The sequence below is a fragment of the Ptychodera flava genome, unplaced genomic scaffold, assembly GCF_041260155.1.
Source record: "Ptychodera flava strain L36383 unplaced genomic scaffold, AS_Pfla_20210202 Scaffold_31__1_contigs__length_3010019_pilon, whole genome shotgun sequence".
NCBI lineage: Eukaryota > Metazoa > Hemichordata > Enteropneusta > Ptychoderidae > Ptychodera > Ptychodera flava.
In genome coordinates this window covers 2,367,734-2,385,933 of record NW_027248353.1, presented here as the reverse complement: position 1 = coordinate 2,385,933, position 18,200 = coordinate 2,367,734, and the positions used below count along the sequence as shown (strand labels likewise).

The 18,200-nt window shown below is 38.4% G+C and overlaps 1 protein-coding gene across 1 annotated transcript; it reads left to right on the top strand.

Moving 5' to 3' along the window:
- The first annotated feature begins 511 nt into the window (after positions 1-511).
- LOC139127360 (dimethylaniline monooxygenase [N-oxide-forming] 2-like) lies at positions 512-9,206 on the top strand. Its single transcript, XM_070693276.1, has 8 exons — positions 512-632; positions 2,089-2,122; positions 2,727-3,055; positions 3,604-3,659; positions 4,852-5,028; positions 5,950-6,169; positions 6,649-6,884; positions 8,883-9,206. The coding sequence occupies exons 1-8, from the start codon at positions 512-514 to the stop codon at positions 9,114-9,116; spliced, it is 1,407 nt and encodes a 468-aa protein (XP_070549377.1). The 3' UTR covers positions 9,117-9,206.
- Positions 9,207-18,200: the final 8,994 nt, after the last annotated feature.

The window sequence follows — 18,200 nt, the reverse complement described above, 5'->3', positions numbered from 1 at the left end:
AACTTTCGACCGTGCTTTTAGCAAATCAAGAAAACAAATAAGGGGCCACGACGCAAAATTGGTAATAAAGATACAATTTGCGCAACATTTACAGAGATCAATAATTGAAAGACTGGCTGTAATAACTGTACTAACTCCACGGGGAAGAATTAAGTTTACGAAACTGAGATCAAAAAAAACTTAAAGAGCGTGAAAATGAGCCCACAAATACATAAAATCAGAAAAAATACTGAGAAGTGTGAAATCCGAATATCTTTCCTCGAGGCGCGTTCTACCTTAAAAATATAAACGAACGTATTAAGGTGGGAATTGAGTTTTATCATCTCACCAATTTGCATATCTCTGATGTAAGTACTGTAATATTCATAATCATGGTGGGCAGGGCGATCCATGTGACGTCACTGTATTCCTCTAAATGGTAAATCAGACTTAAGTTTGGTTTGAGTGCGCCACTGAAGTTGTACATTGGCACAGCTGGGGTATATGCTAAAGTCAGTAAAAACATTTTGGCATGGCTGCGAAAAACCGCGTGGCAATCGTTGGGGCTGGAGTAGCGGGTTTGATGTCAATCAAAAGCTGTCTTGAAGAAGATGGACTTGAACCAGTTTGTTTCGAGAGACACAGCAAACTAGGTAAGTTAGCATCAACTGTGTGTTCAGTATGGACAAAAGACCTGAGGGTGTTTGTATAAAAGTCACACACACGCTCTCTCTCTCTCTCTCTCTCTCTCTCTCTCTCTCTCTCTCTCTCTCTTGAATGCTGTGAAAGAAAAGATCTACAATCATGATAACATTGACAACCTATTTTTAGCATAGGGAGAATTGGAGAATTCCGTTAGCAGCAAGGTAGTTGTTATGTTTTATTTGAAACTTCAAACCTTCCTGTCTTTTCTTCTTCGGCTGTTTGTCTGTCTGTCTGTCTGTCTGTCTGTCTGTCTGTCTGTTCTGTCTTTCTGTCTGTCTGTCTGTCTGTCTGTCTGTCTGTCTGTCTGTCTGTCTGTCTGTCTCTTTCCTTCCTCTGTAATCACATGCACTGCTGTGTACGTAGTCACGGACTTGTCCGAAACAGTCGTATATACTTCGGTTCAAAATAACAAAGGCATAAAAACGGTCAACTGGGGTGAAATGAATGACTATGGTTCACGATAAATGAAGCCAAGGTCTCGTCGCTCTGACCTACTTCGATTCGCTTAGCTGCCGTGTAAGATTACACTGAGATAACAGAACGCGTATGGACAAGTTTTGAAATCACGAGGAATTTCTTGAAATTTCATGCATGAGCTTTTCATAATTTACAAATTGTTTAATAAAACCTAGTTTTGGGAAAAAAGATTTTGATATAAATGGAGCGGTTTTCCAATGTTCAAGCAACTGCTTGCACCCCGTTACCAATAATGGTGAGATTGACTCCCCTTAGTACTTTTAAGACAAATTGGCCTAATGTGAAGCGATGTTCCTGTCCCTCTTTTTGAAACCTTGCTTCTTACTTGCAATAAAGGTGACATAGAAAAGTATTTTGAATATGACGTCAAAATGTAATCCTTGATCATCTAGTATAAAATTGTAAGAAAACTTTGCCGTTATGAACGTTTTTGAAAAACGTATTATATAGGTTATTTGAGCAGCAAACCATTCCCAGCGACTGTATACCACGAGATTTTAACCAGTTCACGACATCTGTGCACGAGCGATAACCATTTGCTGGTGTGGTTTATCGATATTATATTGTAACATTAAATCGAAATTCTGGAGTGAGAAGGGTCAAAAAGGGAATTTATGTCTAACAGGGAGCTCGTGTCAGTCCAACCCGTGCTATATCGCGAATGTTGCATGGTTATTATCATGTCTCTTGACCACGCAGATCGCGGTATTTGTGCCATAAATATACTGGTATGATATAATGTAATACCTACCTAATATTGCCTTTTCGTTCGTCATATAAGCGTGAGTGTCATTTGTGCTGTGTCAGAAACGAAATGAAGTTTAGTGTCTGACGCAGCACAAGTGACAAAAGGAAATATCAGGTACTGCGGTATATCATACCAGTATGCTGCAATCCCCAATATTGCCTTTTCATGTGTCATATCAGCATGGGCGTCATTTGCATCAGACATGAGACGAAGGTGAGTGTCCGACGCACCTAAAATTAGGCTACTGTAGATACGATGAGGGAACAGCGCCCCGGCCAATCGTCGTACGCAGCATGAATGTCTACAACGAGACGCATTGTAAATTGTAAATAATTTATCCGAGATTGACCACAGATGTACTCTTTCAGAAATTAGAATTCATTGAGGTAATCTCGAATTCTGTAACGTGTTAGTTCTCATGTATTTCTATTAACCCTTTGAGCGCCAAAGTCAATGTTTGTCACCTTTACAAAATATATCCCAGTCAATGTTTTCAGATTTTTGCCAAAGTTTTGAGAAAAAAACTGTACTCAAGGAAACGTGATGTCTACCTGCTCAAAAATTATCAAAAATGTGCAGACAGATTCATACAAATTGGTAAACTGTTGCATTAAACTTTTGGTGGGAAAATTGCAGCAATCAAAGGGATAATGCAGAACACAAGATCTGAGAATCGTCTTTTGTTTATTTCTATCAGGCGGTGTGTGGAATTATGAGCCTACATTACGTCCTGGGCAGGGAAGTGCCATGTATGACTCTGTTGTATCCAACAACAGCAAAGAGATGTTGTCATTCTCAGATTTCCCCTTTCCCAAAGAATATCCGCCATTTATGGGTCACGGATTGGTCTTCGCCATATCCAGAACTATGCAACACATTTCGATCTCGAGAAGCACATTCGGTTCAACACAGACGTAATCGACGTACAGCGCAACAACGATGGCAAGTATTGGAAGTTACAGATCAAGGACAAGGATGACAAGCTTTCCACTGAAAAGTTTGATTATGTCATGATTTGCACCAGCGTTTACAACAAGGCAATTCTTCCTTCGTACCCTGGGTTGGAAAACTTCTCTGGTACCAAAATCCACGCCAACGAGTATCGCGAGGCCAGTATATTCAAGGGAAAGAAGGTTATAGTCGTTGGTGAGTCAGGTTTTTAATTCCAATCAATCAATCAATCAATCAATCAATCAATCAATCAATCAATCAATCAATCAATCAATCAATCAATCAATCAATCAATCAATCAATCAATCAATCAATCAATCAATCAATCAATCAATCAATCAATCAATCAATCAATCCATCTGCCCATGCGTCCGTCCATCATTTCATCCATGATCTAACCACCCACCCACCTAATAATCCAAAACCCACCAATCCACCCACTCACCCACCCACCCACCCATCCATCCATCCATCCATCCATCCATCCATCCATCTATCAAACACATCGATTTACACATCCCTCCTTCCATCCATTCATCCACCCACCGACATGTGATTGTTCATATTAAAACATATCACTTGCCAAAACGGTGGCCAAAATATAGAAATATCTGTTTTGTTTATTTAGCAAATCACTAATTTTGTCTTCTACGAACAATAATCATACATATACACTCTCAATGACGATCATTTTGAGTATGACTGTATAACTAAAATTTCCTTCTTCATTTTATTTTTTGAAGGCGGATCCCAGTCTGCCGGTGACATTTCGTCTGAACTGGCTAGAAGTGGGGCCGAGGTAATTCTTGAGATGATTATTGCGCCTTCGTTTTCTGTGTTTGCAGAAATAACTAAGCATTGTTGGGTCGGTGAGGAGAAATGTTTGCCAGTGAATATGACACTGTGTGTGATTGTCTCTGATAGTGCGATGGAAGGCATAGTGCATCACAAGAAAAGCTCCAAAAGCAGAAGATGGGAACAAGAGAAAAAAAGCACTAAGCCCAATCCCTTATGTCGTATTTCATTTTGTTTTTTATGCGATACCATTAGTCAAGGACGCGAATATGAACGAAAATGTGACTGATTCTACGGGTGACGTACTTTCATATGAAATGCTGACAGAGATTGGTGCACGGGTTAAAACATAAATATTGTCATAGTAGAGAAGAAGACGGACTATTTTCAGGGCAAAAAAGACGAGGAAAACACATAGGGTGAGGTATAAACCCTTGCCAGCACTTTTTAAGGTGATGCAGGCCTCAAAATCGAAAAAAACCCTGTTCTCTCAAAATTCCCCTAAGAGGACTCTAAATGTTCATTTCAAGTGTGAGAATGAAAATGGGGGGTAACATGCAAAACTGGCACAGAAACAAATTACCAAATATTTCCTGACGAACAAAAAGATGCTTTGTTTTCATTTGCTCAATAACAATCAAAATGAGCTACTGCAAGAAATACACCGAATATATCGCCTGCATGCACCCTGCAAATATATCCCCGAATTCTACCTTGAAGACAGTAGGTTGCTTACATATCAATCCAGTTCGTCAATACATATTAAAATCATAGAAATATCACAATACAGTAAAACCGTACCATCTCTGCCATGCCACATTGAGATTAAGTTTGTATCTGTGTGATTATAACGGGTGAGCCTATTTATGTACATTTTGGGATGATCAAAATCTCAGAAGAAATTCTTGAAGCGTGTTTCCTAAGACGGGGAGTTAAATTTGGTCTCTTTTTGTAGAATAATTGTAGAATATAACAGGGTGGTTAGTTGTCAGCAGGGCAATAATACAAGGGCTCATCTTTATGATTAATAACGTAGACGATCAGCCAGCAAGTAGACCTTTCCCATTTTCAGATGTCAAGGGATTTGTACTATATTCCAATCACGTCGCTTGTAATGTGCGTGAATATATTGGGTTTATGGAGAAGTTTCAAAAGCGTCGGCTTACCCCATCCTCTGTTTTCATTTTGATCAACAGGTATATATTAGCATGCGTCATGGCGTGTGGATTATCCCCCGTATGTGCCAGGATGGTCTCCCCTTTGACATCGCCCTATTTCGTCGGACATTGTTTAAATCGCAGTCAAAGCTGAAAGAAGAAATTGAGAAAGTGTGTAAGACAAGAATGAGAGATCATCAGAAATTTGGTCTACAGGTAATACGTAGTCGCCATCGAAATATGTTTCAACTGCACCAACGATACCTCGCGAAGCATTACACCCACGTGAATAGAAAGAAAGGACATATTGTTCTTTTAGTATTCTTAAGTTCAAAATAGTATACTTAAAGTACTTAATCGAAGGTAAACCAAACTTTTACTGTTTGGTATCACAATAGTTTTCTCTTTATTATCTGTTCAGTTTTTCTACATGTATTATGTCATACGTTAATCGATCCCTCTTTAATGTCGATAGAGCGATGATGTTTGTCGATACGAAAACTTTGATATGCTCAAAACTGAATTTGCTGATTGCATGATCAAAGGTTAAAAAATCATAAATACAGTCTCTTAAACAGAAAAATATGCAAATGTTTCCTTGTATAAATCAGTTATTTTGAATTTTCTATATAATGTTTCAGTCACTACTCAGGTGTTACAATTAATAGTCGTGTAGCGGTATTTTGAACAAGTTTGTAATTTTGAAAAACGGCATACTTGCCGCCATGTTACCAACATGCGTGTCACTCGAATAGTTATATATCCAACAGTTACAAAGATATACTTGTCATAGGTGGCACTGCACCTAATGAATGGACTTCCCTTTTCTTCTCTGTATCTGTGAGATCTAAAAACGTCCAGTGGTCTTTTAAATATGAAATGAAAGACTTTTCCAATTATACCAATTGAAAGTGTCATTTCCTATAAAGAGGTGGTCTATGCAATGTTAGAAACCCAACAAAGTGAGCAGAGAATGTACTAGTCTAGTATGAATATAGTAATCAGAGTGGACCCAGAGTACTTGCATGTCTTAAGATAACAGTCTTTTCTGGCATGAAAATCAAGGGTTTTGCATTAAAACACAAGACTTCCCAATGTCTACAAAGCCCTTTATACATACATATTTTCTATACATAGGGCAAGGATATATACTCAATTTTCAAAGCTGTTATGATCTGTGACGACATACAAGACAGGCTGGTCCAAGGTCAAATCAAACCAATGGTTGACATCAAAGGGTTTCAGAAAAATGACGTCATCTTTCAAGACGGCACAACTCTGGAGGATATAGATGCTGTCATCTTTACCACAGGTTATGGATTCGGCGTTCCGATTGTAAATGATTCGTGGCTTTATGGTAAGTACTGTAAGTCATGAGTATACTCGATTGGTACTTGGTTCTAAGAGTTTTACCTCAGTTGATATTGTTTGTTTGTAATATTTTGTTTGGACATTAGGCAATGGAACGGCCAACCGGAACTTCAGTATACTGTGAGAGAGAGAGAGAGAGAGAGAGAGAGAGAGAGAGAGAGAGAGAGAGAGAGAGAGAGCGAGAGAGGACCGATGATGATTTGCACAGGAACTGTGGCTGGCAACTCAACAATCACGGTGACGAAAATTGGAGTAATCATTGTTAACGTTTCATATATTGTCAGGAACTGGCTAATATTATTCATAAGACATTTCCAATATTTGTCCCTTACTTTTTTCTCCGTTCCCTTTTCTTTGTTTCCATTGTTTTTCGTAGAACTGATTCGAATTTCATTCGATTGCAGAACATGGATAACCAGAAAACATAGAACGGTTGCAAATGTCTCAATTTTTCTTCTTTAATAGACGAAACAGGCAAAGCTCAGATGTACAAGTACCTCTTCCCTGTGCGCCTAGAGCATCCTGAGAGGTTGGCCTTGATCAGTATATGCAGTCCATACGGACCTCATTGGCCATTAGGGGAAATACAGGCTCGGCTAGCAAGCCGAGTCTTTGCTGGGAATATTGTACTGCCAGAAAAAGCTACCATGAAGAGAGACATCGATCAGAAGATAAAACATGAGAAAAACAAGTCTTTGTATGTAAGTGTTATTAGTTCAAAAGGATATTCCTTTCTTTGTCGGTATATTGACGTCATTTTATTACCCACAATGCATTGTGGTTGGTAGAGGGTACTTTAGAGTAAGAATATTCTTTGGTTTGGCCTGTCGAAAAGAAAAGCCCTTGTCTGTTTTACCACCGGGCACAGACCGATACATACCACACACAGGGTACAGCATAGTCTTCCGCCCGACTGTTCCTGTCCTGAAGTGTTCAGTGCAGTGGTGATCGTGAGCCATAACAGTGTTGCTGTGATTATTCACAGCAGGAAGTTTATCTCAAAGCCAGGTAATGCAGAATATTGTGAGTGATAGGCCGGTGAATGGATGTTGACAGAGAGGTGCAAAGAGTGCCTGTCATTTCAGTGCGCGTGCAGTTTTCGGCAGAGCTGGTGAGAGATTGAGCCCGCCACTGAGTCCCCATGGACCAGATGATGGATGTTGTAAGCGAGAAGTATAGCGACAATTCTCCGTCATAATTGCTTCCAGTTGTCTGTATAAGACGGTGTGTCAGTAGCTACGAATATTGAGAGCATGACTAGAATGCATGGGTTGATGATAATTTCCCTTAATGAGTGTATGGGGGCATATTAGAGCAGGCCTTAAGCAGTCGGGTTCGAGAAAGAAGTCCGTCATCGCGGCTTTGCATGGACCAATTGAAATAAATCAATACCGAATAAATAAGCCAAGCGCCAAGAAATACAATGAACAAATAAATTTGGGTTTTTAGCGGAACAGCATTCATCGATCACGGACTATCAGCCATCTCCCCTGTCGACGTCGCACCATGTATGATCACGACAGAATGGTATAAGTATGGAGTCCATAACTTTACCTATGATATAGTTATGAATGCGTACATCCAGGGCATGGTGTACGCAGCGTACTCGGTGCTGATACCATTCGAAACTATTAACAGACTTTTGTTGGTTGTTACATTTTGTTCGCCCTTTCCCATACTGCCTTGTGGTATGCACAGCTGGCCTGCAGCCCGACCTCCCAATTATGTTTACTCGGCAGTCGATAAAAAATTTATTCGCAAGATACTAGTAGGAAGCTTTTGTGTTGACACTCTTTAGGGAGCACAGCTAAATGTTTTTGTGTTTTTTTTCACATCAATGACGCGAAGCCGGCCTGTTTTCTCCTCCGGTATACCGTTGGGCCGGCTTCCCGTAGCCACAGTTTAATCGCCTGTGTCTATCTGTATATATATATATATATATATATATATATATATATATATATATATATATATATATATATATATATATATATATATATATATATATATAGATAGATAGAGGTGAAACTGCCGAATGCTATATTTGTAATTAGGGACATTTGACAGTAATCAAGACACTACAAAAGTTTGTGTGATCAGTTTATTCACAGATCACGGTTCGAGCACCTGAATAATACCACATATATATAGATAGAGGTGAAACTGCCGAATGCTATATTTGTAATTAGAGACATTTGACAGTAATCAAGACACTACAAAAGTTTGTGTGATCAGTTTATTCACAGATCACGGTTCGAGCACCTGAATAATACCACTCCGGTCGGAAGCCGCCATATTGATTTAAGAAAGCGTGCGCAAAGGACAGTGGGATCGGCCGAAAATAATTCGAGCAAACACATAATTAATTCGAGCAAACACATATAATTAATTCGAGCGAACACATATAATTAATTCGCTCAAACACATAATTAATTCGAGCGAACACACATAATTACTTCGACCGAACACAATTCAAGACGGCCCTGCCTGCCTTGCCCTCTAAGACCTTATATTCCAGTGGGGTTCAAAGCAAGTCGATGTAAGCAGTATATGAGAATAAAGGTATTGTTAAAATACTCGAGTCCGAAAAACTGTCCCAATGCAAATCAATTTAACACTTACTTCAAGCTGGACCGTACTGTGGGAAAGTAATACATTGTTAAGGCAATAATGTATTCTAAATTTTTTCTCCAATACAGATTCCAGGCCCACCAACTGTTGATGACATAGCCGAGGTGCTCGGTGTGAAACCTTCATTCTGGCGTCTTCTCCTGTCGGATCCAAAACTGGCCATGGCGTACGAGTATGGTCCTATGGTTCCATACTGGTATCGATTGCAGGGACCAGGTGCATGGCCTGGTGCCAGGGAGAGAATATTGAATGCCGTTGAGAACACCTCATTTTGCTTGAAGGGGTATCCTTCTATTGAATAAAATATATAATTTTATGCACGTTAAGGGACGATTCAGAATTTACTTCCAGGGGGAGGGTGGAGGATTTTCTATTTTCTCGGTGATTTTTTTCCATGGCCCCCACTAGTAAATTATAGAAAAAATCTATGGCCCCCCCCATCTTTCCTGTTTTTTTCCATGGCCCCCCTTATATATACATGCATGCTTATACGGTACATTATAGACATATCCAGTCTAACAAGTTGCAGGAACTGTAGGGCCTAGTGGACATTAATCGATGATATAACAAATCATTTCAGGGTTATGTGACTATAAAAAGAATGATTTGCAGGGACTGCAAGTGGCACACTTTTGGAAAGGGTAGCAATAAACATATCTGGTTGTAAATTTCTAAAGAAAAGTTAATTACTAAATATGAATACTTTTTTCGTTATGTCTCACTGATACATATGATGCACACAAAGACAAGCAAAGATGTCAGTTAGAAATGGTGAACAGAAAATCAGGGAGCAGATAATTGGCAAAGTGATATATATCTTGAAGTTTAATGGTACATCATTTGCAGATATCCAGATATTTCTGGAAAGTGAGATGTACATGTACATGCACACGTTCAGCATACATTTTCATTTGATGATGCTGAATATTTGCAGACTCACGGTGAAAGTCTTAAACATTAGGAATTAAAATTGGTGAAAGCCAACTTGTTTTTAATTTTCTCTTTTTTTTTTCTAATTTGGTTATCATAAAACCAAGTAGCTGCCACTGAAAGCAAAAATGCTGAGGAATATTTTAGGACATTTTCTACCCTGGGTTGGTAACACTGCTGGTGGACAGAATTGTCCCCGAGGTAATCGTTCGCCCAGTTAAAGCGATGAAATTCGTTTCTTTGCTTCGATAAAGCGTGTATGTGCGATGTGTGATGGTGAGCATGCGTGCGTGAGTGCTTCACGAACTCTACAACGTGTTGAGCGGTCTCAGTCAGAAAAATGTAACAACTTAGCCGGCTATTGAACCACTCTTTTTTGGGAGTGGAGATTTAGCCGAGTGGTTCTGTCTGTGGCCTCTCAGCTAGGCGACTGATGCCGTATGTTGTGGGTTCGAATCCGATTGAAAACTATCCGAATTTTCTACCCTGGGTTGGTAACACTGCTGGTGGACAGAATTGTTCCCTGAGGTTATCGTTCGCCCAGTTAAAGCGATGAAATTCGTTTCTTCGCTTCGATAAAGCGTGTATGTGAGATGTGTGATGGTGAGCATGCATGCGTGAGTGCTTCACGAACTCTACAACGTGTTGAGCGGTCTCAGTCAGAAAAATGTAACAACTTAGCCGGCTATTGAACCACTCTTTTTTGGGAGTGGAGATTTAGCCGAGTGGTTCTGTCTGTGGCCTCTCAGCTAGGCGACTGATGCCGTATGTTGTGGGTTCGAATCCGATTGAAAACTATCCGATTTTTCTACCCTGGGTTGGTAACACTGCTGGTGGACAGAATTGTCCCCGAGGTTATCGTTCGCCCAGTTAAAGCGATGAAATTAGTTTCTTCGCTTCGATAAAGCGTGTATGTGCGATGTGTGATGGTGAGCATGCGTGCGTGAGTGCTTCACGAACTCTTCAACGCGTTGAGCGGTCTCAGTCAGAAAAATGTAACAACTTAGCCGGCTAGTGAACCACTCTTTTTTGGGAGTGGAGATTTAGCCGAGTGGTTCTGTCTGTGGCCTCTCAGCTAGGCGACTGATGCCGTATGTTGTGGGTTCGAATCCGATTGAAAACTATCCGAATTGGACAAAACACCTTATCCAAAACATGAATTCACATTTTATTCTGCTCATTCCATTCACAATCCAATGTTCATATTAAAATGCAGACAACCCTGTGCAAGTCAAAATTCACATTTTGTCAGCAGTATTTTTCAAAATTGACAGAGCATGCATATTTCAAATTTTTTTAACAAACTTTAATTTTAAAATAGTCATGATGCGCATGTTTTCAGATGACACGAAACAATAAATGTTAATTTGGTTTTTTTTGCCTTTTCTGCCAGCCGCCACGGTGAAATCTTTGATTATACATATCAGAATGAATGGGACACATAAGTATTAGCATCAATACACAATGTGTAAGCCTATCCACATTTCTCCTAGCCTCATACACACTGAGATCACTTCTTGGACTACAGCAAATTTCTTGTGTACACAATATTTCAACAATCCGACACCATAGCATTGGCGCAGTGCCACATGATCTTCTGGATGCACATACAGGATTATTGGAAAATCAACCCTTTTGTAAATTTTTCACCATATATTTTGACAGTAATACATAATATTTTTATTTCAACATTAAAAAACTATTCGCTGAAAAGCACCTTGAAGATGAAACGGCCATAAATTTATTTCAAAAAGTTTAGAGTAGATGTAAGCACTGTAAAAAGTTATGTAGAACATTTAAAAAAATTAGAAAGGGTAAAATTGATGAGAATGAAACATAGAAAAAAGGAGCAGAAAAGAAGAGTAGCAGTAGCAGTAGTTTACTCAAAGGATGAAGTGGGTGTATATTTGGGGTAAAAAACCTCAATTTTTGTATTAATGATAAAAATTTATTTAAGTCAAAATCTAGACAGTATTTTCTGAAATGTAATATTTCACTTGAAAGGAGAGTATTCATGTAGAAAAAAGCAACTATTTTATTTGGCATTATCCATCCTCATTTTAAAATTGTAGGGGTTTAAAGACTGACACTCTAATAATTGATTAAAATCATGATCAGCAAAATTAAAATGCCTCTTATTAAAAATGTAAGAGCTTTATTGCCAAACAAAACCAATTGATAGTTGTTGTGTTATATAGCATTTAAAAAACATAATGTGAAATTTCAGAAAATTTGACCCAGCCGGAGTGGAGTTAAATTCTTTGGAAATTTTGAAATTGGGAGGCAAAAGAAGCCAAGAAATCGGGTGATTTGCATACATTTGCATAAATTAACACTTCTTTATCATGCAACTTTCAACTGCTTTACAAGCTACAAGGTAAACCCAACCTTAACAAGACATTTGCTGTAATTTTTAGCATTTGTTCAACGTTTATCTCTGTGTATCAGCATTTGTTTGTTATTCTATCACTACATAGAACACCCAATGCTGTATTTAGCAACATACCAGTGTGAACATAAATGAACATTGTTATTGTTGATAAATGAATTCTAGTCTGGACTTGATCTGAGATCTCTTTTCAACAAAAACAACCCTGACTGTTCACTGTATGGTTTGTATTGACATGCTAAATACTGGACATTTCATAACGCTTCAGGGAGGAGAACAAGATACTGCTTTAGATGCATAGAACAACCACTGTGAATATTACCGAATATGGCAGCTAAAGGAGTTTAACTAAACATGTTGAGTTTATCTGTCACCCAGGTAGCGTCTATGGTTCTCTTTTGTAGAGATCAGAAATTCTAGGCAAATATTGAATTGATGTTTTTTTTCCTTGGCCCCCCCTAAAAGATTGTGGTATTTTTGTCTGCCCCCCCTAAATTTTCTTGGGAAAAATGGGTGGCCCCCCTGAAAATCCTCCACCCCCCTGGAAGTAAATTCTGAATCGTCCCTAACTATCTTATTCACTTGAACGTGCTATTGTTGAAACATTATCTTTCTATATGTACAATGTATCTATCTCTTTGTCCGGTATCTTAAGGTAAAGGGCAACGAATTCGGACGCGCACACGCTTTAGAACGTTTCTGCGCAGATTTAACTCCAGCCTGCCGCAAATGGGTTATTTCGTAGCGCATGTATTTAACATCACCTGTCATTGTTGAAATTGCGCTTTTACCTAATTTTTTGACCCAGTGTCTTAGAAATACATGTGACCTATAACCTTGTCATATTTTGACCCCCTAGGAAGCTGGTTTTTATTCAATATGAGCGAAAAATTAACATTTCTCTCCCATTTATATGGCGTAAATTATCCATTCACCTGGAGATATTGTAAAAAGTAGCGTGGTGACACCCTTTTATTAAAAGTGTAAACTAAATGGTATTATGTCAGGAGTTTATTCGCCAAGTTTGGTCAAAATGACACCATTCAAAGCGACAGGAAGAAAGTTCGAAAATTATGTAGTGATATAATTTCGATATCGTCATTTTGTAATCGATATTTATGTTAAAATTTCTTCACAAACATCATGAAAACTATACATTCGATAGATATGGATCTTAAGTCTTGGTATTTATTAAAATTAACTCATTTGCTAAGCGTTTTATGATTGCTTTCTTTAGTTTAAGTGAATTATATCATTTTTATTCATTTCTAACGACGCCATTTTAACGTCCGTTTCCATGGAAACAAGCGTGGTGACCCCCATTTTTTATTTCATTTTTGCACTTGCACAACTTCCAAGAATATTTGTGCAAAGTTTCAAGAAAATGACACCACAACTTAATTTTGACGTAATTCGTAGTACTTCACCTTAAGAACAGTTTATTACACTACACAGAATAAAAGTGTGTATTTAGTACTTGTCGTTCATTACCTTGGAAGTATCAAAAGCGTTGCTGACGATTGCTGACTTTTATTATGACAATTTTGCATTACAGGACAAATTATGGAGCTAATAAATATAAGGTGTTCTTGCTAAAATGCGTAAATTACGTCTGACTAAGAAAAGCTTTTACAGTTTTAATATTTTGAAATTGTCATTTTTTTCCATACAATTAACACAGATATGGCGACATTTGAATTCCAAATATCGATAAATCTAGGTTTCTCTCGTACAAACATTTGCACGGTGACCCCCGATTTTATTCTTGATTTTGAAATCAAACGGTTGGAAGATTCCTTGAGGAAAATTTGAGCAAAAGTTAAAGTCCTCACGTTCGAGGCGCATACTACCTCAAGTATAGCCCTATGGCTGAATTTGAATTAATTTAATGTGGCGACGTAACAGAATTGACGTTTTGCACTATATGTTCCTTTAATTATTTTGTAACAAATAGCAATTGCATGATAGTACCATGCACACTTACGGGCGATATCAATTTCTTTGATATATATATTTTATATATTACGTCTTCAAGTAACATTAAAGGGAGGCAGTCATCGGGACTGCGTTCAAAGGTCCCTTGAGGCCCTTACGACCGATGCAAACATTGTATCCTACGTACGTTGTCGATTGATGAAATTGAAGTTAAGACATGGTTGTCATAATGTACAGCGTTAATTTTTTATTTTGCAGCTATGTTGACATGATGCATCTATATAAAGTGCATGAAGTACATTGTTTTTAAATAAGAAAGTCGCACATGCGCAGTTCCGACGACCGCTTCCCTTTAACATTTCAAATTTTACTCCTTATCTTCACACATGGGGCATATCGAGTTTCATCTTTTTCTATATTTTTTATGAATAAATAGACTATATCCCTCTCACAATACAGTGTGAAATGCCCTAAACCCCGACGGTCCCCGTTGATGCGCTAAACGTTTTACCGTGTTTGTGCTTTTTTTTGTAATTGACTTCTCTATCTTTATTCAATGAAATATTTGTATTGTGATTAATTACCTATAAGGAGAGCGTAATTATTCTAGATATTTTTTTCAGTTCTAGTAAAATACCTCATAGCTAAGTCATTGAAGAATTGTGTATTGTTCTCGTTTATTTGAATCCTGTAATTCTTATGTCTTATAAATGAAGTCATATGACATAAAGCTATTCACCTTTAAATCCTGTCGATTGTAAAGCTATTCGCCAGCTCTTTGTTATTTAAATTTCAATGAAGAATTTCTGTGTGAGTTTATCATGTATTGAAATTTGCACACTGAAACCATATCGGACATCCCCTGTATACATGCTCTTTGAATGAAGTGATCATGCTGGTTGGATTGATATGACTTTCCTATATTGTAATAAACGGTATATGCATTGGCATTGACTAAACGATATTAAATACTTTCAATTTCATTAATTCACGTATTGCTATAGTAATCAATACGTCATAAAAGAGAATAATGATTCGGTATTTGTCTTTGTATTTGCAAGGGGCGATAACAATTCACTTTGGACACAATTGGAACGACTTTGGGAGAGTAGGATCATTTAATTTATAACAAGTTTTATGTGCCCTATTTGCATTGAAGTTGCAATGTTATAAATTACCCATAACATCAAGTGCATTGCAAACATAACCAAAAAAGGTGAAAACGAAAGTAGATAAGCTTCGATGTGCTGATAAATAAATATATTACTACAATATCCTATCAAATTACTTCCAATCGTGTTTTTCATAGTAGTATTTACAAGTCGACATTTAGTGAATTTGCGAGAGTTCTATGTAGTCACGACGAGTAAAGTTTCGCGGGAACTTCCTGCCGTAGAACGAATTAATAATTGTTTGTTTGAAACTGTACTTTGGCTTATGGAGAGCGTGGATGTAACACAGCACACATATTGCTTATTAGTTCCAGAGACCAGCTCTGGAACTTTTAGTTTTTGCTCACTTTCCCTTTTTTCTTTCTTTCTTTCTTTCTTTTCTTTCTTTCTTTCTTTCTTTCTTTCTTTCTTTCTTTCTTTCTTTCTTTCTTTCTTTCTCTCGTATTACTACCATAGAAGATGCTATATACAAATTTTACCTTCTTTACCCAGAATAAATTGCGACACGCTTATGACGTCATCGCTCAGGTCGGACGGGTTTTACGGGCATTTCTTGTTTGTTTATTTATTTATTTTTATTTTGCATTGCACAAATATCAAATTGCGTTCAGCTATTGATAATTCTAGCGTTCTTTCGCTTTGTTTTTTGTTGCTTTTTGCTTTTTATTTTTCTCTAAATACTCGCCGTACGTGGCGCTATACTGTCACGCTGGTTTTCTTCCAGGGCGGCGTGGTTTTCGCCCGAGTGCTCATGGGTTGAATGAGATTAACAATGGCGGCGGCTACCAACGCTTCCCTCGCATAAAGAGAGAAAAGTAGGATTTGCGTAAGTTTACAAGCCCGGCTGGGCACATCGTGTACCTAGGCGAGGTGGATGTGCTCGAAAACGAAGATGAATGCAAAATTTTCGGCGGAGAAACTGCCCGCCGTATTTCTGAGGAGCCACCACTGCACCAGCGGTTTTTTTTCTATATCAGTCTGCAGGGCTGTGGTGGGAGGCCGTTTAACGCCGGTAACACACAGCCCTGCCATGCAGAGCTAGGCATTCATAGTGAACTGTCTGTCACCGCACCGGCATGTGTTGGCTGCGCGTAAAAGCAACTCAACTTTCCAAGATCAAACGGTCAGTATCTTGTGAAAACAGCGACATAGCAATGAAAATTGTTTTAGTCAGTGGTAAAAACTCCTAACAGATGAAGCGTTAATTGCTTAATAAAATGAAAATACATGTTGCCTCGGTTTTCAAGTTCAACGGCCTAGGTCCGATGTCTCCTCTCGTCTGATATACATTTCCGTGCGTTGTCGCCCCCGTATGTATCTGTTGCGTTTTTACCGTACATGTAGGCATTTGTAATCTGTGTACTGCAATTCCCTGGACTGCCTTGCTTTTAGTTGTATTCTGTTGTTGTATCAGCCCTCACTATAGGTACGTGCTTGCATATTAAAATCCCAAGCACTCTTTCATTCTGCACCAATCTTCGTCATACATCTCTTTTCTTCCGCTGCTCTGGTCTCTGGAACTTCGCTTTTGCTTGCAAATGCTTTCTAGTTTGAGTTTGATTTTTGCAGAACACGCTAAGCCTTGCACATTGTACAAAATGTTGATTGACCTTGAAGTAGCAAAGCGAGACACATTGTATTGAAGGTGAAGGTGCTATGGATGTTGTTGATTCTTCTCATGCCTTTCCAATATATTATGTAAAGGTTAGACTAATAAGAAAAATCACACAATTATTCTTTTTCAAACCCCCAACTTAAATTGCGGTGTAACGACAATCACAGGTACTTTTGTGATTGCAGTTTATATTAGAAATTTTCAAGCTACAGGTAGCCGGGGAACCTGACAAATTACAAACGTATATATTGTCATGTAAAGGTTAATACACGCTCTATCTCTCTCCCCCTCACTCTCTCATTACAAACGGATAGATATCAAATTATTCTTAATCCGTTTTTTATTTCAAAATAACATTGCTAAGTTTCGATCAAACGACTTGGTTTGACCCATTTTCAATTTAGTAGCATTGTACATTTCTGTATCAAAGAGTCTTTCGGAATTTAACTTGACATTTCATCCAAAGTTTACTGATGTAATGCCACCTGTAGTTTGGTATGGCAGAGATTTAATTTCTTTCTGTCACGATGAACTCCTGGTTTGCTCATGCAGTTGAGCCCGCTATTATCGGCGACCTTAGACCTAGCCCCGTTACAAATCCGTAGCCGTTTCTTCCAAGTCACAAGCAGACTTACGCCATGGGTCAAAATACTACTTCCTCTATTGCGCCAGGTGTCTCAATGTTGGTCTTGGTCGGTTTATTTTTCCGTCCGTCAGTCATGTATCTCGTCTGTGTGCTATTTTGTCGAAGTATGCTTTATCAGACTATAAATATCACGTGGAATCTAAATATGAATATCTCATGAATCATAAAGATATTGTTAATAAATACCAGATGTCCTGTCTTAGAGGAAGATTCATTGCATTAATAATTATGCATTTGTTGCGGAGACAGCGAATGACCAATGAGAATGTGTCAAACGAAAATAAATTTTGCATGCGCAATATTACAATGTGGCAACAAAACCATATCACACTCCCAGCGGCGTAGCAGGGACATGGGAAAATGATATCCTTTTTCTAAAATCACCAGCGATGTAGCCAAAAGTAACGCACAGGTCTTAGAGCAGATTCCCCGAGAATCACAAAAAGCAAAATTAAATTTCTGAAAGAGATATGATATTCAGAGTCTGGAGAAGTACGACGTTAAAAGAACAATGAAAAATATTTACCTCCACAGTGCCAAGATTCCCCCAACTAGATATTTGCACCGTCGAGATGTACACGAATCATACATTTACTGACGCCATATAATTTTACTGCAATCACTCGGTAGCCAAGACTGAAAAATCCGTCGCTCGAGTGCGCCCTCGAGCGACGGATCTTTCAGTTTATCGGTAGCCAA

Excerpts from the sequence above, each read along its gene's own strand:
- LOC139127360 (XM_070693276.1), top strand. The coding sequence starts at position 512 with ATGGCTGCGAAAAACCGCGTGGCAATCGTTGGGGCTGGAGTAGCGGGT. Across the intron at positions 2,123-2,726 it reads GCATCAGACATGAGACGAAG|AATATCCGCCATTTATGGGT; the intron begins GTGAGTGTCCGA and ends CCTTTCCCAAAG. Across the intron at positions 3,056-3,603 it reads AAAGAAGGTTATAGTCGTTG|GCGGATCCCAGTCTGCCGGT; the intron begins GTGAGTCAGGTT and ends TATTTTTTGAAG.